Source organism: Trematosphaeria pertusa, assembly GCF_010094035.1.
Source record: "Trematosphaeria pertusa strain CBS 122368 unplaced genomic scaffold BU26scaffold_41, whole genome shotgun sequence".
NCBI classification, from domain to species: Eukaryota; Fungi; Ascomycota; class Dothideomycetes; order Pleosporales; family Trematosphaeriaceae; genus Trematosphaeria; species Trematosphaeria pertusa.
This window is the reverse complement of record NW_022987252.1, coordinates 19,394-42,597: the sequence shown is the minus strand read 5'-3', so window position 1 is coordinate 42,597 and position 23,204 is coordinate 19,394. Positions and strand designations below refer to the sequence as shown.

The following is a 23,204-nucleotide window of genomic DNA, read 5'->3' as shown; positions in this document are numbered from 1 at the left end:
ATATCTATAATATTAAACTACTACCTAGACCTAACCTTAACCTACTAATACTATAGTTAGATAAGGTTCTAAATATAGCGCTATAGTACGCTATTTAATTCTTAAGTCTTAGATATTCTATTAATAGCCTACTTTAAATAGACGTACTAATTTTATAAGGTGTACTTAAGAAAGAGTATACTCTTAATAGTAAGAAACTATTAGTTTCTTTTGTTTATATTTAGATATCTAGTTAGAAATCTTATATTAGCCTTTATAGCTATATCTATAAGCGCTAAGTAGATAATAGTAATATTAGTATAAGCCTTCTAAGGCTTTTAAAGATTATTTATAGTAGCTCGAGTTTTAGATAGCGTCGCAACGTAATGTTTCGTAGTAATGTAAATAAAAGACACAAGTGCTACGTCTCCTCGAAATTGTAACATCGTACTTATAGATTAGAGGTGTCTTTTCGTTTTATTTAGATAATCTTGGCTTAAGCTCTTAGCTAAAGCGACACGGGTTAATTAATAAACTTCTAAGGTGTAGCACGTATACGCTATATCGCGAGGAGTTATATCTCCGACTAAGTACGCCAGATACTTCAGCATTCGCTGCTTTCCGGGCGGCAGGTTATTTGAGAGATTCTCGAACAGCCTCCCATACAATGCTCTTAAATTGGTCGGGATTTGCTTGAGAATCTGCTCTAAAGGGCGGCGTCTGGTGTGTCCGATCTCTCGGAGTAGTAGCACCACTGGGAGGAACATCCCAGAGCGCTCGCGCAATAATTTTGCGCGAATCTGCTCTTGTTCTCCGTTAGAGTAGTACATCGACTCCGCAATTCTAGCAACCTCTGTGCGAATATAGAGTCCTATATCGTCGTTGATATGGTCCTCCAGGAGCTCCATCTTCTCATGGCGAAATGCTTGTGGTTCTTGCACGGAGTATCGCGAGTACATTTCCTGAAGCTCCGAGTGCGGCCGGCTTGAAAACAGGACAATGATGCAGGGACTTTGGCCCACGGCTGGTCGAAAAAGTCGAAACAAGCCTTGTTGAGATTGTAGATCGCATTCATCCAGGGCATCAATAACGAGGAACAGCGTATCGATCTCGGCTTCTTCCGCAAGCTTACAGAATATGTTCCAGAGGTGTAAGTAAGGGCGTGATTTCCCTGGTTTTGGTATCCATTGATGCCCCCCAGCTTTTGCCACCATGTAAAGGTCGCGATCGAATATGCAGGTGTTATTTTTTGCCTCCGGAAACTGGACAAGCAGTTGGTGGATTGCGACGGATAGCACGCTGCTCGCGGTGCTGTTCAGTCCATCAACGCAGAAGCTATGAACCATAGCACTTCTGCGCCCCCATTCGGGCGCGGATCGAGAGCTTGAGGGTTCGTTCACCAAGTGGGCCAGAGCAGTCGACTTGCCTACGCCAGGGCTGCCGGTTATCCAGAGAAGAGACGGCTGTCTTCTGGTGCGCCACCACGAAATTGCGTCGCAACTAAGTATCCATTCGCAGGTAGAGGCGAGCCTGTCATCGAGGATCTTTTTGAACATCTCGTGATAACCAGGCAGGCTAAATGATGCCATCCAGGTCGATAAAAGTCCAGGTAGTAGGTCCGTGGTAGGGCCTCGTCTTCGCGGTAATCTGAAGCGCACATCGGTGGATACATCCCGGCCTTGAGGACTGTCGAAGTCTAGTAAGGTTGATTCTAAATAAGTCAGCCTGAGTGCCATTGATGTATTTGCTAAGCTCTGCAAACAACCCAGCCCATTGCAAAGCAAACCTGTCACTAACCTTCAGATACCCATTTCATGTCCTTGACCACATCTGGTTGTGTCCTGCAGAGGAACGCCCTGGTAAATGCGGCCGCGTTTCCAGCTGCGTAAGACCTCCACATGTCATCCTTGTGCGAATCTGCGTAATCGGAGATGCCGCGGATGACCAGACATCGTCTGTAGACGTCAACGCCAGCAGCTTCCATTTCGACACATAGCGCTCCGTCACACCTCGCGCCAATCTGATCTCTCAACTCGCCATCCCGGATGACTGAATTGCCAGTGGCGATTCTCCCTTGGTGAAAGACTAGCTTATGCTTGTCGCCTTTGGTTCGCTGGGGTCGCTGAACGAGCTCGTTTTGATCGCATGCCGCGCAGTTCGATCCGTATCCTCCGACGTGGCGATATGTGGCCTTAAAGAGCCTGTCGTGCTTAGTTCCAGGGTGGGCAAATTTCTCATGGCTCTGCAATCGCGCAAGATGATCAGCAAAGGTATTTCGACCCAACTCCTGGTCTGATGCGAGGACGCCGAGCACGTTCGTGAGCCGCCAGTCCGGGTTCTGCATCGTACCGACCATCTCAAACTGCCCATTGACCTTCGACCTGCCCCGATCGTGGTAGACACAGGCGGGCTTGCCGTCGCCGGGCCACCCCACGACCACGTCGCCGAGGTGGATGTCGGTGAGTGGATCATCCGAGGCGGTTGCGCGAGGGATGCCGCCTCCAATGCCAACAACGACGGCCATCCTAATGTTAGGGAACGTCTTAAACATGGGCCCCGTCAAACGGCCAGCGTTAACGTTGCCTGTCTCTCCGTGCGGACAGGTGGCAACAACGATAGCATGGCCCGCAATCGTGCCGCAGATGTACGTGTTCTCGTCGTAATGCGTGTTATACGGCGGAGTAGGGTGCTCGTCGTCCAGCATCAACCGCGCAGGCACCAGCTCGACGTCGGCCACAGAGCATATCCACGCGACGTGGTAGTCGGCACAACTACGCCGCCCGGGACTCGACGCCATCCTTCAACAATTATTGTACTGAGTGCAAGGTAGGTTTCGGATAGAAGGCAAGTGAGGTAGAGGAGTCTTCATTTCCTGAGGCTGAACGCGTACAAGATGCGTCGTCTGCGCAGCCTGATCGCTGTAGCCTTGGCGTTGCGGCGTGCTCACCGGTCAGCTACGGGGGGACTTCTAGACACGCAGCAGCGACGCGTGATTGGTGCAGCAAGCGCCAATATTTTCAGCTCTGCTTACCTGCAGGAATCTTGCTCTAGTAGCATAGTGCCACGTCGGGCCGAGATCGCCGGTCAGGACGGACGAGAACCAAATGCAGACGGCACCAGGCTGAGTAGAAATCGACATGTGACTATTAGCCTTCCCCACGGAGGCATAGCGTTGAGAACTTAGTGCCCTTCTCGCCAATTACCTAACTTCCTGCTTAGACCGACTGGCCTTAATTTATATGTGGCTGAACGACGAATTTAATGTTCAAGATGGATAACGGGGCCTGGTGGGCTACGTCGGACCGCTCTAACATGAAGGAGTGGGGTCTTCGAGACATTCTCGAGACTTCACACGCCGAATCTGCTTTATATACATGCCAAGCTGGTGAACCTCGAACAGGAGCTAAAGGTGCTAGTCTATATCGACAACGGCGATCGCGGCCGGTGTACCATCGCAAAAAAAAAAAAGACAGTGCGGTACATGGAGCAATCGCTGGATAGTGCGCGGTGGCGAAAGGTGCTCGAGGTACGGGGCATGCTCAGGGCGTACAGTAAGAGGTAGTCCTCCCGCTTCGCCGCACTGTCCGCTGAACTGTGGTAGACCAAGCCCTCCAAGAACAAGCTAAGCTTGCAAGGCTGAGTAATGTACGGAACCACGACCGCAAATCGATTGAGGGCTGGACAAAGGCAAAAAGAGGGAGATTTCTCATCACTTCGCGTGGTTTTTCTTCATCTGCCCTGCAGAAAAATTGTAGAATATCGCATAGCTCTCGGAGCTAGGTCAATCAATGATACAGCCAGCCAGCCAGCCAGTCCGACATACGAAGATCACTCGGCTAACTTGGCTCAGAAACTAATGAAGGGTCAGGAAGGCACAAATATCGCTCACTATGGCAAGGCTGGCTTCAAGCGCATTGCGCGCGCCGTGAATGTAATGCCCATCGGCGTGCTCGGCCTGTACCTTATTAAGAGCCCACTCACCAGACTCGCCGCCATTGTCGGATTCTCGGCTGCATTCTTATTGGCTCTAGCGCTGTTCACCAAAGCGAGACTTGTAGAAGTGTTTGCTGCTACTACTGCGTGAGTCGAGCGTCCCCCTGAAGGCTACCTGCTAACATTTCCAGCTTTGCCTCTGTACAAGTGGTTTTCGTAGGCGGACAATCAGTTCGACAAGTGCGAGTGTATCGTGACAGGTGCCAGTAACTCCTGAGTCTCTTCTAAAATTCTACAGTACTCTGCGCATATTGATGCGCCGGGCCGAGTTGAATCTCACAAATAAGTGGTCCAGTGCTCGCCAGAAAGCACAAGGGCTCGTTTTGTACCATGTGACGGCTTTGCCCGGAGGAACTGATCGAGGACCGAGACGATCCGCACAGAGGTTTAGAACCACGGCGTTCGCGACTCCCACCATTCTCTTTCTACACCAACTGGCCTTGCGAAGACAAATGCCGACGACTTAATAATTTGTTGAGAACAAAGCAGGATCGCGCACGAAAGCCGTCAGCCCACGCGGTGCGATCAACACCATCCAAGCCGAATGGGAAAACGGAACTAATCTTTTGTAAAGAGATGGAGCACTATATGAGGCAGGGATTGACGCGCGGACGCCCAAGCTCACCAGATACCCAGAATTGTATATATTAATCCCGCCGAGCCGGCTACAACCGAACCGGAGACTGAAGAACGGGAATCCCGAAACAACGCTTCTCCAATTTCGCATCTATGAACATGGCGTCATCTCGCATTCTTTCTCGGGAGTCCTCCTCCGGCGACGGGATTGAAATACTGGTTCCCCCACGTTGCCTGTCCAAGAGCCTGGTGAAGGAGCATCCAACCTAAACCATCCACTACCCTTTACGATCCCTCCGTAAGGCATCATGCGCTACTCGTCAATCCTCGGCCTTGCAACCGCCCTATGCGGCGGCGCAACATTTGCGGCACCGATCGACGCCGTCCAAATGGGCTCCAAGCACAACCTTTACCTCTCAACGTGCACCCGTCGCTCCACAGCGCCTCCCATCCCAAGCTGCCCGCTCATCATTCTATGCCCAAAGGCCGAACCCGCCGCAGTGGATATCTATACAGCCGTCGCATACTACGCCAACGGCCAGAGCAACGGAAACCCGACCGAGATTGCCACCGTCAGTGATCCAGCGCAGTCGTGGGAAGGAACGTTGCGAGTGGCCAACTTGCGCACCAGCGCCTTTTCGTCAAACATCAACGCTGACGCGGCGGGGCTGGAGAAGAGCGCGATGGCAGGGCAGGCGAAACTGGGCACTGAGGACTTTGTTTGCTTCAAGGATGGGGAGACGGCGTTTACGGCGAGGGATGGCTTGCAGCAGGCCTCATGCACGGCGAACTACTGGTGCGCGTCTCTTTCGGTGTGATGCGGAGCCGATGAAGAACTAGGTAGGGCATTTGATTTAGGAGGACGAGTTCGTTGGGGATGCAACACGCATGTTTCGATCATCGGCAAGGCTGTTCATGAGATTTCCGACACATTAATGTGAGAGGAACATATCATTATTGATCTCCCGGGAGCCCGCCCGAAAGAACGCCCTCCTCTCTATAGTTGGGTAAACCATTGAAGCAAAGTCTCGTTATACCTCTCCACTCCCTTGAACTCCTCCGCACCATTACAAGCCGGGAACAGCGTCAATTGGTCGAAAAGCGTAGCGAGGGCATCGTTGAATGTTTCTCCGACGTATTGCCTTCCGTTCTTCTCAGAGTCAACCAAGTCCACTAGCGCAATAACAGCTTCTGCCCTCTCTTTTGAACCTAAGCCCAAGCCCCTTAGATGCAACCTCCACTCCTCGCCGGGGTCACCGAAATATCCAGTCGATGTCTGGAACGCATAAAGTCGCCTGCGCATATCCATCCAGCTATCGAAAGCTGCGTACAGCCGATCGAAGCGGTCGCCTAGTTTGCGTTGGATAGTCGCCTTATCGTTAAGCCAGAAGTGAAGAAGCAGCTGGTTCAGTCGTCCTTCAGCCTCGTGATCCTTTGATCCCGGCTCGAATGGGCTGATGTTGTTTAGACGCGAGAGGAGGAGCTTGAAGAGTTCCCTGCGTAGCTCCTTCTCCTTCCGTAGAGAAGGGTTCGATGGTGGAGCCATTGTGGTGCTCGTTAAGGGGGTACGAGCAACTGGTGGGGGCTCTACAGTAGTGCTGTCTCTTGGGGGAGGCTCATCGTCCGTCAAGTCAATAGGCATAGGCATGGGTGTGCCGATGTCTGGGGTATCCGGAATGACAGAGTCACGTTGTACGGGGCCGTAGGTGGAATCGCGGTGTGTACTAGTAGAGAGAATGTGGTGACCGAATGTGAGCGGATGCCCTTGCTCTTCTGCATTGCGCTGTGAAAGATCTGTCATAGTATGAGCGGAGGCGCACGTGAAGCTTAAAGTGTAACACTTACCAGGGGCTTCCGTCATGCTTGAGTCCGGGTCAGGTTCTGCCTCTGACTCTATGCTTCCTTCTCTCGACGGGACGTATGTAGGATCGCTGTCCTGTGTGCTTTCTCTTTGCTTTCTACGCCCGAACTTAGGGAAGGGATGTAGAGAGGGATCGGAAGCAGGTGGCGGCGACTGGGGCACCGAGTACGCATCTTCCTGTCGATTTTTCAACATCTCAGGAATAGTCCCTCTCCAATGGTTTTTTACTTTCGGGAGCTTTCCGCGATTCGATTCGCTGGCGCCGTCGAAGCTCTTCCGCTTGCTCGCACTCGGTGGGCTTTTAGACTTCGGTGGGGGGTCTGCATACAACTCATCATGAGTAGTAGCAACATGCGACGGGTCTGCTCGTGGCAAGATGGGACCTTGCTCTTCAGCAGTGTTCGCTTGGGGTTGTGGTGTTGGCGTAGGGTACATACGAGCCCTAGGCGCTTGAAATGAACCTCCCAGCGCCTGCCTCCCCGCAACCGGTGTCGCAGGCTTGCTCGGTCCAGCTCGACCTTCCGTCTCGGATATCTCCCCATCTGACACTTCGACTGTCTTCTTGTGTATGTTCCTTCCCTTGTCAGCTAACGGAGATTGCGGTATCTTCTGTGCCTCCTTCGACTTTCGGTTCTCGACCCCAATGCGTCTAGATGCTGTCTTCACGATCCAGCAGCGAATGAGGAATTGAATCCTGCCAACAATTTGGTGAGCTGGTGTTTGCCGCAGGATTGAACTGACTTACCTCTTGCGGTCCTCCTCAGAGTTCCAAAAAAGCGGCCTAGAGTAAGAAGAGTTCTCCTCGGGTGTGAGGAGATGGCTCCTCTTTGAAACACCCCATATCTTGTCTCCGAACCGCGCGCTAATGGCAGCGATCGGCTCGGCGAAAATATGTTCTTCGGTCAACACGGCGACTAACTGGGGTCGCGTTTTCCCTTTGGTTTTGACGACGAAATCGTCGACCGTGTCTCTAATCTCTCGATACAGGTTCTGCACATCCGGCTGATCTGGGAACGTAGGCTGGCCAGGCTTGCGGTTGCGCTTAGCTAGGCCGAGTAACTCGGTGATCTGGCCGGTAGTCTTCTCGTTGCTAATGCAATCTCGAATAAACATAACGCCCTCTGCATCGAGGGGAGCCATGATGTGAGTCTGACGATGAGAGCGAAAATGAGAGCCACGAGGTATTGAGATAGCAAAAATATTTAGGAGAAATAGTCAAGTTAAGCTACAACAGCAGTGCCGAATGATGGAAGTGAATTGGCGAGTAGCGGCTTTGCCGTGTGGCTGAAGGGTTTTAAAACGAATGCGCATGAATTGCGGTGGCTGATGAACGATAACGCTAGCCGACTTCATGCGATTGCAAGGGGTGCCATTCGCCGGCTGCGGCAATGTAGGGGCATTGGAGTGGGGCGAGCACACCATGTTCAGCAATGCCCTATGCAAAAACATTGCTGCCTGGAGGCAATTGTTGGTGATTGGCGCGTCAATCGTGCGCCAAACAGCGAAAAATGGCTTTGAATCCTGCTGTGAAGCCTTGCATCCTCAGGCTCCTGCAACTGCGAAAACTATTGGCTAATAGATGACCCTGCTGTGCACAGTCTCGCTTGAAAGTTCCCTACAAAGCGAGGCCGTGGAAGTCATATGACAGCTAAGCGCCGGGGGCCAATCCGTCCCGATGTAGGTGGCGTTGTAGCTGTGCCTCTGGCGGCACATCAATGTAGGAGCGAATAGTAACGCTTTCCGATGCTCTGAGCTGCGGAAGGGACGCGAACTTTTTATCCTTGCGGTGGTGACATTCTTGCAGGAGATGATGCTGCCACAGCCTTGACCCGCTCGCTCCTGGTTAGCGCGTAGTCAACTCGGTATTGGCTCGAATCCGACACGAACAACGCCGCTTCCTTTTGTCGTGGGGAAAAAATTGCGTCTTTAATTCTAGTCCTATGGTCACGCGCTTGGTTGAATTTATAGTATAGAAACAATTAGGAGTAATATTATCCTGAGGTTGTACTGCAAGCCCATTGAAGCGTAGCCGAGATCATCCTAAAGTGCTGCGCCTCCCCTGATCGCGACACGACCGCGGCACGACAGGAACAACCATGGACAACTAATTGAATATGACTGAGGTGCCAGTGCACGACATCAGGACTTGGCTTTTTGAGCGATATACCCGCCGCAATTTACGTTCCATCAGATTGTGATACGAGCCCCCGAATTTGTTGACTTGTTGGGAAGGCACCCCAGTACAGATTCTGTGCTATCTTAACCCACGAGGCAGACAACGTCTGCTTGAAATACGCTCTGACACTTGGCTCGCACTGTGGTTTATTCTTTATTACTACTGCAGTTGCGATACCGGGATAGCTCTCATGCCGCACATTACCTACGAAACGAAACCCCAGAGGAGCGAATACCTGGGTACGCCACGGGCCGTTAGCGCTGTCGCAGGCACGTTGTCCCGACATGAAATCCAACACAAGCCCACCTACGCAAACTCTGCCGCAATCTCCATATTCTGATTCTGAACATAATCGAGAACCTCCTCTCGAGTCCACTCACGTTTATCATCGCAGAGTTGATAGACTACTTCTGCGACTCTATCAGCATAAACGCGGCCCAGCTTCAGTTTGTTGACGTAGTATTCAAGCTTGCTCAAAGCCTCAAGCGCCGTTCGGCGCTGCGTGGCAGGAAGGCCTTCGCAAGCATCGTTTAGAGAGTCGATCGGTCCTGGGTGGAACCTTTTGATGCTGGTGAGCGCCTCGATGACGGACATCCACTCGTTGAACGAAGTTGCCACCAACGGAAACGAAACCCCAAGGCGGTCGGACAGCTTCTGTTGGTCTTCTTCCCAGAAGGCTTGAAGCAAATGATGCAACCGCTCGCGGTGTCTTTCTGAAACAACATGGACAGGAGAAAAGACCAACATCCTCAATTCTGACCTCAGCATCCTCACGTGCTCGGCTTGTCTTTTTGGATCCCGGATGCTATTGACGTTCGCAGTGCTGGGGGCTGGATCCAGGTCAAGAGTTCCTATAACGGAGTCATTGCTGGGGCTCCGCCTGGTCTCGAGATTGCGCGTGTCGCTGTCGGATGCTCTCAGGGCATGGTGTTGGTGTAGCAAGGGAATGCGCGCAACGGTGCGCGCAGGCCACACGGACGAAGATGCAGTATGTCTTCCGGGCATTGATGGTGGCGGCATATTAGGCATTTCGCTAGTACTGACGAACGGTGTCCACGATCTGATAGTCGCCCGGGTCTGCATAGGAAGATTGGCGTTTCGAAGCGTTGAAGGAGGTAACATCCCCGTGTCCTGTTCACGTTCGCCACAGCGTGTAAGGCCCGGTGAGGCTATGAAACCACTGTCGTATTCATCTGGAGCGGCGCCGCCAACGGCATCCCTCTGGGAGGGGGAACTGACTGCCGGGAAATTGCGCTCCCCTTCTGCCATCGGACTGTCCCTTTGTTCCGCAGTCTCTCGTGCCCAATCGAAGAGCGAAAATGAGGGCACTCTGTCAATTCCCTCGTCGCCTACCCGAGGCTTCGACTCTTTATGGAGTGCTGAGGTGTAGGATGTATAAGCGGATCCAGACCGTTGATCGCTATTACCGCCGGAGGCGCACGTCGAAGGGCCATGCGGCGCAGCAGTTTGCGTTGACCCCCGTGAGCCCGAGTCGCGGACCCGAGAAGAGCCATCTGGACCATGATCCCCCGCTTGGGAAGTCCCGGAACAGGGAGCGATTTGTCCTCGTAGAGGAGCATATCGATATAGATTGTCCACGTCACCGGAGTCGTCAAGGTTTTGGGGCGCGGGGCTGCTGTACCCATTCGTGGCCTTCTCGGCTAGCCTGGAGGACCGCCTTCTCGTGTTTTCGTCCTCGCGTTGGAGCGTGTCATCGAAGTCGTCTTCCACGCTCTGCCGAAGGGCCAGAGGGCGATGCCTGAATGCTCGTCGAACAAGCAAACAGTGGATATTAAGGAGGATTCTTCGCTAACTTAGCACGTCTCTGAGGCGTTATGTGAAAAGCAAGCAGTTTTCACTCACACTTTTCGGTGGGCCTCGTTCTCCCATGACAGATGCCTAGAGGAAGGCCACCAAATCTTTGGGCCATATATCATGGCAAGTTTCCTGGACTGTCTCAAGACATTCGGATCGCCAAGCCATTGAGGAGCTCCTCCTTCGGCGTCTCGAGAGACTTCCCTTGATGCACTGGTGATATCTCTGTTCAGCCGCTTCTCATCGCGGCCGGAAAAGGTAGCAGTGCCTCGTCCATTGCCTTTTGTTTGGTTTGCCAGTCCGAGATTGCGGAAGAGGGCGTTGAGCTCTCGATGAGTATTATACTGCTTCATGATTTCGTCTGGATGCAATGATGGAAGTGCCATCTCGGACTGCTGCTGAGAGAGGCGTTTCGACAGCGATGACTTGCGGGACGGTGTCCGAGGGAATAGTATGATCTCTAAATGGATAGAAGGGTTGATAACTACCTGAAGATAAAAACGGGTGCGTTGAGGAGCGGGAGAATGTTGAATGCAAGGGAAGCGGGAATATGTGAAATTTGCATATCATCCAACTCAAGTAAAGGCGAAGCCGCAGAAAGGAGTTGCAAGAGCGGGATGCGCACAGGTAAGGCCTGCACACGGCCGTTGCTCCCAGCGAATGGGCACTGGCAGGGAACCCGACAACACCATACCGGGCTTCGACGGCTCGAAACATGGAAAACCAATGAATCAGTCTAGAGTCAGGATGTAGGTTCGCGCGCCGAGCCCCGAACAGAGTTAGATCGGGCGTTTCCAGAGCTTCGAGGGCCACTCAATGTAGAGTCTGATAATCTCTTCAAACAGAGGGACGACATAAGCGGTCTGAGCTCAGTACGTGCCAAAAAGCGTGGGTTGTACAGACATGGAAGGGTTGGTGACTCAACGAGAAAAATCAATTAATTTTGGTGTAACATTGGCCGAACCCCTTAGAAAATCTTCGCACTTAACGTACGTAAATCTTGCTCTCATCCACGCTTAGGCAAATTTGATACAGGTAAAACCGTAATTTGGCGCTCAGTTCACAGCGGCGCAGGTGCGAATGGCGTTTCCGCTATATTTCTCCCCCACTTTGTGGCGCGTCCCGCAGGCGGGCCGAGAGCCCCGGAGGACGTAACAAGCGTCCATGGCTGCGCCCGTGCCAGTAGTTTTCACCGATCGGACGCTGCGTTTTGGCCCCAGGTCGACACACACCAAACGCGTATAGCCGACATCTTTTGTTTTTGCTGTGACTGCAGCTGCCCCGATATTACGAGAACTGAATGTCCGAGCATTACACCGAAAGTTGGTCAAGAGTAACTCCGGAGAAGAATCTCTTGTCCAATTCACGCGCTGTCTTCGGTGATTGATTAATCGAGTTTTCTCGTCTTCGGCATTGCAATGCTTAACTCTCAGATTATCATCGTCCCATAATTCTCATCACGATTCGATCTGCCTGGTACCGACCCGAGCCTCCAGGCCCTCATAGTGTTCTGGGGATCTGCATGTGCGCCGAATCATATTCGCAGACGGCTTCTCGAATGCACGCCCCCCAATATGCATGATTGGGGGACATCACACCGCAGATTTCCTTGGGCTCTGTTTTTGGTCTTAGCACGGTGCATATCGCGGCATCAGGCAGGAAGAAAAGCACCTCAACAAAAGAAGAGCGACGGAAGGCCCTTGTGACAGACTTCCATAATGCTTTCACAATTGGTGGACTTCGTGCCAATATCAAGCCTCCAGATGCACTGTGCGCTGATAATGCATATCTTGCCGCCTAATGGTCATACGATAATGTAGCTCTATCGGCAGCAGATAGAGTCGGGAAATCACTAGCTAACACGGCATATCTTGGCTGTACTATGGGCGTGTCGCATCTCATCCTCGGAGACGAAAGCACTCGTATCCAGAGCAACATCAGCTCATGCATTGCGGGTGGGCGAGTCATATCCCGGCCAGTGGATACTTCAGGCGTTCGAAGCGGCAACGCGGAGCTTCCCGTTACGGGGTCTTCATCGTGTTGGTGTGCTTACCACATAACAGTTGTGTGCTTCTTCTATTTACTTGACTATCTAGGTACACAGCACCTAAACTATACCAGTCAACTTCAGAAGGCATTCTTTGAACCCGTTACCCTCAATCCTAATCTCCTCGTTCCCTCCCCGCCCAGAGCCGTAACCATGACACCAAAGGGGTACATCGCAACTCAAGCCACCCTTGAGAATCTTGAAAAAAGGCCCGCAAATGACTTCATAGAGTCACTTGGCCTCAAGAACTACAGCGTGCCTGGAGCTCCGCGGCCGTCTTTCCGCCACTCTACCATTGTGAGCAGCCTATACGACTCTACTCAGGTGGTCGTGGCCTCGATTGCTAGCTGTATGAGCCAACGGCTGGTGAAAGCATCGCTCAGCAGTGAGGGGTTCTTGGACCGGGAAGCCGAATTGTTATTCCATGTCCATGGCGACAAGGTCTGGGGAGAGATAAGAGACCATCTGATTAGTGCGGCGCCCGACACGTTGTATCCGCACGAGTTGCACGCGGACTCCCCTGGGGATCGAATTAGGTGAGTTTCAAGCAGCGCTCCGGGTTGTCAAGCCAAAGCTAATTTGTCGCGCTTCTAGGATCAAGTTTTTACTCCGAGGTTGGATCGCGCGACGTGCATATAGAAGAGCCGGACCGAGCAACACAACGGAGGGTGAATCCGTGCCGGACGGCACCATCCTAGGTGACCTCCTTTCCTACGTGGACGCTCACTTCCCTTCGGTCGCGACTGCGGCTCGAGCTCAAGGCCCAACATCGGGCACGATCAACCAGGAGCATGTGCCTATTGCTTTGCGTGCGACACGAACCACTGCTAGAGTAACAAATGGAATACTTTCCATCTCGGGTTGCTCGATCAAGTTTATTCCGCCACCGCCTGGGCGAGATGGCCACCCGTCCACCACCCATCAAACCACTGGTCCGACACACCTTCTCGCCAACAATGCCCACCGTATTGAACCCGACCAATCCATCCCATCGGGGGGAGACAATCATTGCGAAGATGATGGCCGACAGAAGAGACACCGCGAGAACGAATCCCGCTCCGAAGAGTCCGCACAAGCAACGAAAGCCGCGAGGCAAGACCAAGGTCTACCAAACTCGCCTACATTGCCCACCGTATCGCCCTCTCCAACGGATAGTCCCACAGCCAACACAACCGCGGTCGTACGTACACCGGAAGAGCCCATTGGGCTCAGTACCGAAGCGTCTACAACGAACGGCCAACAACCGGCCACGAACACAAACACAAACACCGGACACGATTGTTCTGCGGGCTCTTCTGCAACGGAAGCCTCACCTACTGCGGCGCCTCCTCTCGGCTTCGAGGGTACAAATCTCCAGCGCAGGAAGATACTCGCGAAGCTACTGCTGATCCTCGGGAGCGATACTCCCTCTCAAGACGTCGTCGACGGCCTAGCTCCAATGATCAACGAAATCTGGACCGACGACGGTGTGAAGTCGCACATGAAGCAGGGAGGACGACTCGACACACTAAAGCATGCATTGCTAACGTGGGTGGATATGCACACGCGACTTGTGGAATTTCGTAGAGCGGCTGGGCTAGATTTGATCGAGGATGCCCAACACGAGACTGACTGGCACAACGAGAGCATGGTGATGGGAGGCTACAACGAGTTGGGGACGTGGAGGTGCGAGATGATGAAGGAAGGCCAATGGGTGGATGAGCAGTCGTTCGATTATGACCTCGCCACTTTCTTCGCAAGGCTCATCGATGTGCAGCGCTGTTCAGCGGAGTCTCTCGCTAAGGGATTCGCATTGTACAATAAGCAACTTCTAGATTTCTTTATATAGCGGGCAGTTAAGCAGTGTAATTTTCGAGTTTCTTTGACCACGTAGCTCATTCTCTTTCGCTCTACGCACTTGTACAACTATCTCTCAGCACACGAGCTCAGTTTCAACACTTGACCATGGATTATTACTCTATGAAGGCGCTCGGACTCTTTAAGTCGCCGGTGTTAGTGCACCGACCAGTAACATAAAAAATACGAGCTCCTTCGTACCATACACTCCTCATATACTAAGGGCGTTCGCGCTATACCTAATCGGCGAAATCTACTTACCTAGATAATCCTTATTTGTTAGTATTAATAATACAATAATTCCCATCCTAAAAGTTTACGAATTTACGTAATTACAACGTTTTTCATTATTAACATAGCTCTAGGGCTAGCGTAGCAACTTACACACAGTAGCATTGCGATAGATGTTTTAAGTAATAATTAAGGTAAGCTAACTAAGATGTATACCTAAAACCTAACCGCAAAGTTGCACTAACAGTTTTACGCACGGTAAAGTAGTAGAAACATGTATATGTAGTGTATAAGTTGTCTAGATACTCTACACATCTTTGATGCTACAAGTATGCCAATGTAGATTTACACGAGTGACAGAATATAACGTCTATGAAAGTTCGATGCTAGATTCGGACGGGTTCGGCCGGAAGGTGGAGAACAAGTCGATCCATAGGGAAAGCCTGCAGAAACGGTTTGATATCGATTTTGGAGGCCCATCCCATAGCGGCAGGTATGGCTTTACGGCCCGTCCACCGCCATCCAGTCGCCCGCCTCTTTCGCACAAGATACCACAAAAATCTTCCCTTTCCCATTCCTTCGCACTCAGCTGCACGAGGAAATGGTTTACGCGGTCTTGATATCGCCGATCCTCTCGGCCTTCTCAATGATTGGCGGCGGGCGCTCGATCTTGCGGCGGAAAATGTAGCGCTTGATGAACCAAGGAAGCCACACGGTGAGTTCGTAGTTGAGGAAACTCTTCGTCGGGACTGAGAAGACCTCTGTGAGAAAAACATTAGCGGGTGATCCAAGTGAGTTGTAGAGCGAGGTTTGGCTCACGGTCTAGCTCTTCCAATGTGAGTTGCTTGGTCTCTCTGACAAAGCAGAAGATCATAAACCACGCAACCAGGTTAAGTCCGGCATAGAAACCGACTAAATCCAGTTTGTCAGCAAATCACTGGTACGGGAGAATACAGCAGAGTACGCTTACAGGCACCAGTGGGAGTCATGACGGTCTGCATTCGAGGGAATGTCAAGCTGAGGATGCCGGCTGGACAAGACTTTGTCAGTGGGACGTCGGCTCATTCGGGGTTCGGGACGCTCACCGAAAGTGTTGTTGATGCAGACGGCCCAAGCCATTCCTTGCTCTCGCTGGATGGTGGGGAACACTTCGGCGGAGTACTGGAAGGCGACTGGGCCTTCACCCAAGCTGTAGCAGATGGTAAAGAGGTAGACGAATCTAGTTGAAGAACGCAGTTAGTCAAACTCAGAATTGCAAACATCTATGACGCAAACTTACAAAACGACTGGTCCAATTTGTTCGCCACGGCTACCGGAATGGTTCAGAAGGGAGAGGCCGGCGGCTAGCAGGAAGATGCACATTCCGGGGAAGGTCTTCACGGAGGGAGTGGTCAGTGATGTTTCTATACAAAGCTCGAAAGGTTGGAAAGGCTCACAAGCAAAGTCAGGGTTCTTCGGCCCTTGGTGTCGATGAGGAACAGGGTAGGGATCGTGGCTACGACTTGGATGGCACCGTAGCCAAGAGATGCGTACAATGCCTGGGTCGGTGTGTAGCCGACATTTTCGAAGATAGTTGAGCTGTAAAAAGAGATGACTGCAAGGCATCAGCGCCGGCCACTTGCACAAGACGAGGACAACTCACTGTTAATACCGCACATCTGCTGAGCAATCATGACAGTCGAGGCACCGTAGTTGGCTCGCCGGATCCTAGGCACGGCGAAACAGTCCCACAGACGGGAGAAGTAGCCCGCGCCACGGGCCACCTTGATTTCCTCCTCGTAGATAACGTACGAGTAGTAGAAGTCCCTTGCAGCGATGATGGGGTGAGCCCGCAGGCGGTTCATGGATCGGAATCCTTGCGCAATCTTGCCGTGCTTCATAAGCCAACGAGGCGACTCGGGGCAAAAGAAGATACCGATGCCAAGGATGAAGGATGGAATGAACGCTGAGCCGAGTTGGAGACGCCAGGAGATATCACCGGTGTCTTTGACAATGACGTTGGCGCAGAAGCCCAGGAAGATACCTACAGGCGACCATTAGCAATGTCTAGAGACGAGCGATTGGGTGCAACTCACCGGCCACAACCCAGAGCTGCCAAAACATGACGAGGGCACCTCGAATTCGATGCGGAGCCATCTCGGCCGAATAGATAGGGACTGTGGCATTCTTTGCACCGATGCCGATGCCCATAACAAATCGTGCCGCGAAAAGTCCTTGCCAGGACTGTGCGAAGGCGGAACCAATTGGCGTGGCAGTAAGACAGCAAGCAGTGATGAAAATCTCGCCTCTCCGGCCAAAGTAGTGGTTGAGTGGATCGACAATGAAGGCACCTATGAGACCGGCAGTCAAGAAGATGATGGCATTGACGATTCCCACGATCCATTCATCTCTCCCTTCACCATCAATGCCAAAATCCTGAGGGAAGGACAAGTTGGCGCCGTTGGATCCCGTCTGATCCCATCCTTGCGTGGCGGCTCCGACGGCACACAGCGAGATCGAGTACCAGAGCATGAACGGGCCGTGCCACTTATGGTCCCTCTCGTATGCAAGCGCGTGGCGCTCTTGGTCATCGATCTCGCTGAGCATCTCGAATCGCTCGGGGTCCCGCGCGACGAGGGCGGCGCGGCCGAACAGACTGGCGTGCTCGGGCATGCCATGCGACTCGGCGAAAGCTTGGGCATCGGCCACGGTCTGTTGCGGGGAGCTGCGCTGTAAAAGCGAAGCGCGTCAGCCTCAAAGCTTGATATGGCCGCCACAAGAAGATTGGCGAACGCTTGGAGGTTAAGAAGCTCACCTGGAGTGGATTCTCGACGATGTTGAGAGCGACCGACTGCCGACGGCCACTCATGTCAGCCATCTCGGGCTCTTCTGGCTTCGGAGCCTGTGCGATCTTCTCATTCTCATCGTGAGAAGCATAGGCAACGTCGTCCTTTTCAGCCATGGTGTTTTGCGGATGATCCGATGGCTCAAAGTACAGTTGACCCTAAGCTATCGACAGTGAGAAAAGGGAATTGGCCGAACAAGCACGGGCGAGAGCAGGTATATGTGGGAACTGCTCATCAGCTCCTAAACAGGACGCTTGTGCCAGGTATGTGTGGAGCAAACGCGGTAGCTCAATGCGGAATATCCCGCAGGCACAGATGAACGCTCGGCATACTAGATTGGGCTTGGATGTATGCAAGCCTATGCAATCGCGGGGCCACCAACAGCCAGGCGTCCCGCGCCAATTTCGGGGACTCGGCACTCGCGCTCTCATTCGCCGCTGATCCCGGGGTAACGGTTAGCAGGCGTTAAGCCGCGCATGCCAATCTTGTGGCGCTTTTGGAGCCCCGTGGGATGTAACCCTGGGGCAGTCTAAGAGAAAAATGTCTTGGGGGAACTGACGTGGGTGGGTCTGAGGTCAGCTTACTCGATGACGCCGAAACATAACCCCGCAGGGCTCACGTGATGCCCGCCTGCTGTTCGCGACATTTCATCCCGCCGTCGCCACCGACCAGGTCAGAAATCGCATAGGAATTCCCGTGTCCAGCCGAAATCCATGCCGCCATACCCGTCGGCTTGAAACCAGTCCGAGGCCAGCTCTTCGCCGAACGAGAAGTCGAAGTCCATCGGGGACGTGTGGCCGAACTCGTTGCAGTAAAATCCGACGCTCGCGCATGGCGCCGTCTGCGAATGGACCGGAACTAAGTTGCGTTGAGCGGGCGACGATGGCGGATCGTTTCTCATCGGCGAGACCGAGCGCATTTGGGCCCCGTCCAGGCTGCTTAGTGCGTTAGCAGGGTCCACCTCTAAAGTTTCTGGGGCTCTCTCACTTCAACCGCACTCGACCGAAATATGGAATCGTAACGACGAAAGGCTCTTGTGGGGGTGTCCCCCTACACGCCGCCATAAGGGTGTCGAGTGCATCTGCTCCCTGCCGAGCCACACTACATTCCAACGCTGTGGCAGTCTGCCGCAGACATTTCGAGGCCTTCTCGATGAGCTTCCAGTCCTGCTCGCTCTCGTTCGCAGTCGCTCCCCGCTGAGCAAGCACTCCGAGAAGTATCACGACCGCCGCGCTAAAAGCTTGAAAATCCACCACTTCGCACAGAAAATCGCTGCAAACTTGGCGAAACCCGTAAAGCGTGCTGATCATGTTCCTGGATGCGTCGATTGCCTTGGTGTAGCTGTACTGGTATCTGGATTCCTTCATGGACCTGAGCATATATGGCATGTGCAACAGCTTTTGCGCTGTCCAAAACCGCATTCTAGTAGAGAGTTGGTGGTATATGACCGCGAAAGACTGGCCAGCTTGCGGTAGGCTCCAAACCTCAGGAGGAAGGATGGACAGCGCGTCTTCAAGGTCCTGATCGATCTGAGTTGTCACCGCGTAGTTCTCTTTGAGCGAAGTCTGGTCCCGCTTGATGATATCGCCCGATATGATACTGAGCCTATGGTGCGCTATCTCTATCGGATCGTTGCTTGACAGATCTTTCAACCCCGTCCCTGGGTGTTCGTTTGACGTGCAGGACGGCAGACCCAGCATACAAGAGATCTGTCGTTCAGTCTGCCAGAACGACATCCATAAGTCTTTCTTGCGTTCGTCCCGGTGAGAATCTGTGCGATGGAGCCCGAGTTGAATGGCCGAGGTGATTCCGTTCCGGAGTATTTGCCATGCTTTTCGCGGTTTTCCGGTATCGAAGAAGATTTTCCACTGCAGATTATAGCATTCCAGTCCACAGATGCTGTCACCTGAGTCAAGGGCTGTGTCGAAGGTGCTCCTAACGTACGCGTGATATTGCTCAATAAGCTTCCGGCGCGGCTTCGGTAGATGTAGCTCTTGGGTGTGACGACGTGGAAACTGGGTGAGGCAAAGAATAAGCCACAAGAATGCCTTAGAAGTGAGAAGAGTATCTCCCGAGTCCACAGCTTCATATATGATTTCGCTGTTGTACCGCAGTTGGCCGGGGGCGAGCTGCTTCGGTTCGATTATGCCGAACGTGCATGCCGGCCAAGTAGTCCAAAATGGCTCCGTATATTTGAATAGAATGTCGAGGCCTCTAAAATCAGGTAAAGGGGGATGTGAGGAGAGTACCGGAGGCTTAAACAGTCTCGCGCTAGCTGTATTCAGAGGGCTTTGGATGGGATCAATAGCCATTGCGTCCCTCCAAACAGCCAACAATGGCGAAGTGTCATCTTCAGTACCACTTTCAGGGTCTAGGGACTCTTCAGGAGTGTCGACCGAGGAGGGCACAGTCGAGAGTGACCAGTTTAGCGATGTTTGATCTTTATGGCGTTGCGGATTCAACACCCGGCTTATCGTACTCTCTAGGTGGGTCAGGCGTCGGTGAAGTGCCTCACTCTCCACCCAATTGTTGTCAGAATCTGGTAGAGCTGTAGCAGTTGGCTGATTGGACCGAACTCCCACCTGCGGCCTGCAGGTGACGTTATGGAGAGAACAGCCCTCGCAGATGCTGGATCTTGGAGAGAAGACACATCGAACTTTGCGGCGACGGCATTCTGCGCAGCTCTTGGTTCCCAGACGCATGCGTTTGACTGGTGGGCCATTTGCAGTGAAGGAAGCGGAAGCGGAATGAGGCATGGGGCGCAATTAGTAATCAGTGCGGGAAATGCGTAGCGCAATGCGGACGAAGCAGTCGGACTGAAGCAAGCAAAACTCAGATCTCGAGCGATTGATGCGAGAAGGAGTGCGGTTGAAGGTCTGGAGGAAGGTGCGAGACGCCAGAATACACAGCTGTGTTCGGCTAGACCCGGATGAGTTCGGCCTAGCTCGGACGAATTCGCCCGAAATCGGCTCGATGAAAGACACTGACCAATAACTCTTCAGCGAACCTTTCCACCCAGTTACGCTTCCTTCTATTTCGTGCGATGCCTGTTCGCAGCATTAGCAATACAATTCGCTCGAGTTCGGGAGTCCAACCTAAGTGAAATGTCACATGACTGGCTATGACAGTTGTCCCATTTGCGTACGGCTGTATATATAAGGAGCTTGGAAACCGTATCATGGACATTACCTTCCAAAGAACACATCTTAACATTGTATCGAGCTCCTTCGATCTGTTCCCACCTCCAGCACAATGGCCACTCTAGCCAAACAACTCGAAGACGTTTACACCAACTTCGCGACCAAAGCCGTTGGTCCAGTCGTGGAGATTATCGACAGTGCCCGCTCCGAAGCAGAAGCCAAATTCGCCAATCCTACCAACGTGATCCAAGTCGGCGCCAAATTCCCTTCCTTCACGCTGCCCAGTGCTACTGGTGGCCAAGTCTCGAGCATCAACCTTCTCGCCAAGGGGCCCGTACTCATCACATTCTACCGTGGCAACTGGTGTCCATTCTGCAACATCGCCCTCCGCGCCCTGCAACAACACCTGGACGAGTTCCACGCCCGAGGCGTCGAGCTTGTCGCAGTCTCGCCCGAACTGCCCGACTCGTCGCTATCCACGCAGGAGAAGAACGAGCTCGAATTCACAGTGCTTTCGGACTTGGGCAACAAGTTGGCACGGGAGCTTGGTATTGTGTGGAAGCAACCGGATAGTATGAGGCCGGTGTTCGAGAAGTTCGGTCATGATTTGAAGAAGCAGAATGGGGATGACTCGCTGGAAGTGCCTATTCCGGCGACGTTTTTAGTGGGCGAGGACGGCGTGGTTAAGAATGTTTATCTTGAGCCGGATTATAGGAAGAGATTGGAGCCTACAGTCGCTCTGGAGTGGATTAGCAAGATGTGAAGTGGGTATGTAGTACGAAGCAATATAGAGCAAGCATTTGTACCTAAGCAGGCCGAGTTGATGTGCTGGCGTGACCGCTCGCCGTAGCTCACGTATGAGCTCATCCGTAAATGCTATCATAATAATGAGTGTGTCGAGTCTACCATGTCTCTTCCATCAACGCCAAACAAATTTACTTGCGAATCGCCGCCTTCAGTCGTTTCCTTGCCCGAGGGCCATCGCCCATTGCCGCTCAATCTTTTTAATCCGACGCTGCGACTTCAGCGTTTCAAACTCCGCCAGCTCATCATCCGTGTAGTTCCATGGTTGGCCATTCGCATCGGCCGCCTCGAAGTTATCGCCGGCCGGACGCCAGACACTGAACGCAATGTGGGGGATCAGGCAAACACGCACGTGTTCCAGTTCCGGGATTTCTAGACCAACGGGGCGACGTTTGATTTCGAAGATTCGAACTTCCCGGAGATTTGGCAGTCGTTCCTTGTAGCAATACAGGTCGTTCATAATCGCGACGTGGGTCACTCGTTTTGCTCCTACGACAATGAGATTCCTCAATGTGCGTGGCAAGTTGTCGAAGCCGAGGTCCGCTAGCGCACACGAAGGGATTGCAAGCCGAAGAAGAGAGGCGAAAGGCTCGAAGGGACTCGGGTGAGGACTATGCGAGCTTGCCGTGTTTAACATTGAGTACCCTTCCACTGGCAGCTCAAGCGACTTGATCATTGGAACCAGGCGTGTAAACACTGCATCGGCATAGCCTTTACCCCAGCAAGGCGGACTACATCCAGGAGTCAATACAGTCCGGTCGCAGAAGAGCTTGCTGAGAATGGCCAAGTCTCGTAATACGTTTGGACCGAATCGCAAGTCCTCGAGTCCCGGGAGCAGAGCGATTAGAACAGCCATGTACGCCGTCTTGTCGTTTGATGCGAGGTCCTGCAGCCATAGGAGTTTATAACCGGGGCTCACATCGTACTCTCGAATGAGCGCATGGCACGACTCTTTCAGCTCCGTGCTAAATTCGGGAACGTGTCGAATTAATCGGAATGAAAACACTTCGAGCGACTTCGTCTTCTGGGCGATGATGCGGTTGGCGAAGTAAACTCGGACCAGGTCGTGGATCGCGGAGATGTTGACGACGGGGTGTTCGAGTATCGCTTCAGTGGCTATGGGCTGTAGTCGACGGCATGTAAGGGTCAGGTTGCGAAGTGTATTCTGACGATCGTAGGAAATGCCCCCAACACTCTTCGCCACTTCTAGAAGGATTTCGTCTGGAAGATTGAGGAGAGCGCATGAGGTCATGGTTAGAGTCTAATGTAACGTCCTAAGTATTAGATGTTGAAGCAGGCTGAGTGTGTAAACCAGTTGCTTTAGGTTCGTCCTGGGACAATATGAGGACAGGCTACTTATATTTCGAAGTAGAATAGCGACCGTGATCGTATCGTACTTACAATTCACGCCCCTAGTAAAACTTAATAAGTACTTTTAAAAAGGGAAGAAAGGCCAGAATGTGTTTTGGTGAAATGCTAATTCGTAACGTCGTTCGGTAACTAGGGGGTGGTTAATCCTAACAACCCCTAGAATAGGAGCTGGTAACTGCCCTGCTCCGCACCTTCGACGCAATGCAGTCCTTAATTTGGCCCGAGCCGGGAGCCTCGGACTATGTTCACGTAAATTGTCTTGACTCCGATCCTTATAGCAATACCGTCAAGTATTCGTCTTTCGTAAATATAAATATCGTGAAGACTTCTTCGCCATGCTGCTGAGATGAAGGCGCACCTTCGCCGTGCGACTTGATGTACAGGAGCACATGGACCACGGTGTGACGTAGCTAGCAGCACATTTGGCGCTGACTGTTCTCGGCATCGTTGAGGCTTACTGTATTTCCCCACTCAACGCACAGACCCCACTCAACGCACACTTTTTAGCATCTCTTACCCCCCTCTAAAATAAGAACTATAATAGATAAAT

The 23,204-nt window shown here is 52.5% G+C and overlaps 10 protein-coding genes across 10 annotated transcripts; 4 read left to right on the top strand and 6 right to left on the bottom strand.

The window, feature by feature from the left end:
• Positions 1-480: 480 nt before the first annotated feature.
• On the bottom strand, positions 481-2,836 carry BU26DRAFT_471021 (purine and uridine phosphorylase). The gene is made up of 2 exons (XM_033825367.1): positions 1,777-2,836; positions 481-1,690 (listed from the first exon to the last, which is right to left on the bottom strand). Exons 1-2 carry the CDS (start codon positions 2,774-2,776, stop codon positions 507-509), a joined length of 2,184 nt encoding a protein of 727 aa, XP_033675203.1. The 5' UTR covers positions 2,777-2,836; the 3' UTR covers positions 481-506.
• Positions 2,837-3,460: 624 nt separating this feature from the next.
• Positions 3,461-4,182, top strand: BU26DRAFT_573045 (uncharacterized protein; the record flags this gene model as incomplete). Its single annotated transcript, XM_033834297.1, has 4 exons — positions 3,461-3,530; positions 3,581-3,624; positions 3,830-4,059; positions 4,104-4,182. The coding sequence occupies 4 exons, from the start codon at positions 3,461-3,463 to the stop codon at positions 4,180-4,182; spliced, it is 423 nt and encodes a 140-aa protein (XP_033675202.1).
• A 674-nt stretch (positions 4,183-4,856) lies between these two features.
• Positions 4,857-5,366, top strand: BU26DRAFT_443340 (uncharacterized protein; the record flags this gene model as incomplete). The annotated part of the gene is made up of 2 exons (XM_033824540.1): positions 4,857-5,048; positions 5,091-5,366. 2 exons carry the CDS (start codon positions 4,857-4,859, stop codon positions 5,364-5,366), a joined length of 468 nt encoding a protein of 155 aa, XP_033675201.1.
• BU26DRAFT_611834 (uncharacterized protein) lies at positions 5,283-7,659 on the bottom strand. The gene is made up of 3 exons (XM_033836095.1): positions 7,155-7,659; positions 6,394-7,103; positions 5,283-6,342 (listed from the first exon to the last, which is right to left on the bottom strand). Exons 1-3 carry the CDS (start codon positions 7,547-7,549, stop codon positions 5,546-5,548), a joined length of 1,902 nt encoding a protein of 633 aa, XP_033675200.1. The 5' UTR covers positions 7,550-7,659; the 3' UTR covers positions 5,283-5,545.
• A 1,070-nt stretch (positions 7,660-8,729) lies between these two features.
• On the bottom strand, positions 8,730-10,983 carry BU26DRAFT_526203 (uncharacterized protein). Its single transcript, XM_033830682.1, has 2 exons — positions 10,449-10,983; positions 8,730-10,389 (listed from the first exon to the last, which is right to left on the bottom strand). Exons 1-2 carry the CDS (start codon positions 10,784-10,786, stop codon positions 8,892-8,894), a joined length of 1,836 nt encoding a protein of 611 aa, XP_033675199.1. The 5' UTR covers positions 10,787-10,983; the 3' UTR covers positions 8,730-8,891.
• Positions 10,984-12,282: 1,299 nt separating this feature from the next.
• Positions 12,283-14,275, top strand: BU26DRAFT_557003 (uncharacterized protein; the record flags this gene model as incomplete). The annotated part of the gene is made up of 3 exons (XM_033832414.1): positions 12,283-12,443; positions 12,522-12,983; positions 13,042-14,275. The coding sequence occupies 3 exons, from the start codon at positions 12,283-12,285 to the stop codon at positions 14,273-14,275; spliced, it is 1,857 nt and encodes a 618-aa protein (XP_033675198.1).
• Positions 14,276-15,120: 845 nt separating this feature from the next.
• Positions 15,121-17,455, bottom strand: BU26DRAFT_573040 (MFS transporter; the record flags this gene model as incomplete). The annotated part of the gene is made up of 9 exons (XM_033834296.1): positions 15,121-15,275; positions 15,334-15,426; positions 15,485-15,544; positions 15,600-15,733; positions 15,794-15,888; positions 15,951-16,108; positions 16,157-16,537; positions 16,590-17,223; positions 17,309-17,455. The coding sequence occupies 9 exons, from the start codon at positions 17,453-17,455 to the stop codon at positions 15,121-15,123; spliced, it is 1,857 nt and encodes a 618-aa protein (XP_033675197.1).
• An 867-nt stretch (positions 17,456-18,322) lies between these two features.
• Positions 18,323-20,041, bottom strand: BU26DRAFT_443365 (uncharacterized protein; the record flags this gene model as incomplete). Its single annotated transcript, XM_033824541.1, has 1 exon — positions 18,323-20,041. The coding sequence occupies one exon, from the start codon at positions 20,039-20,041 to the stop codon at positions 18,323-18,325; it is 1,719 nt and encodes a 572-aa protein (XP_033675196.1).
• Positions 20,042-20,373: 332 nt separating this feature from the next.
• Positions 20,374-21,271, top strand: BU26DRAFT_526200 (AhpC-TSA-domain-containing protein). Its single transcript, XM_033830681.1, has one exon. It carries the CDS (start codon positions 20,592-20,594, stop codon positions 21,240-21,242), a length of 651 nt encoding a protein of 216 aa, XP_033675195.1. The 5' UTR covers positions 20,374-20,591; the 3' UTR covers positions 21,243-21,271.
• Positions 21,272-21,434: 163 nt separating this feature from the next.
• Positions 21,435-22,535, bottom strand: BU26DRAFT_611828 (uncharacterized protein; the record flags this gene model as incomplete). The annotated part of the gene is made up of 1 exon (XM_033836094.1): positions 21,435-22,535. One exon carries the CDS (start codon positions 22,533-22,535, stop codon positions 21,435-21,437), a length of 1,101 nt encoding a protein of 366 aa, XP_033675194.1.
• Between the last annotated feature and the right edge of the window lie 669 nt (positions 22,536-23,204).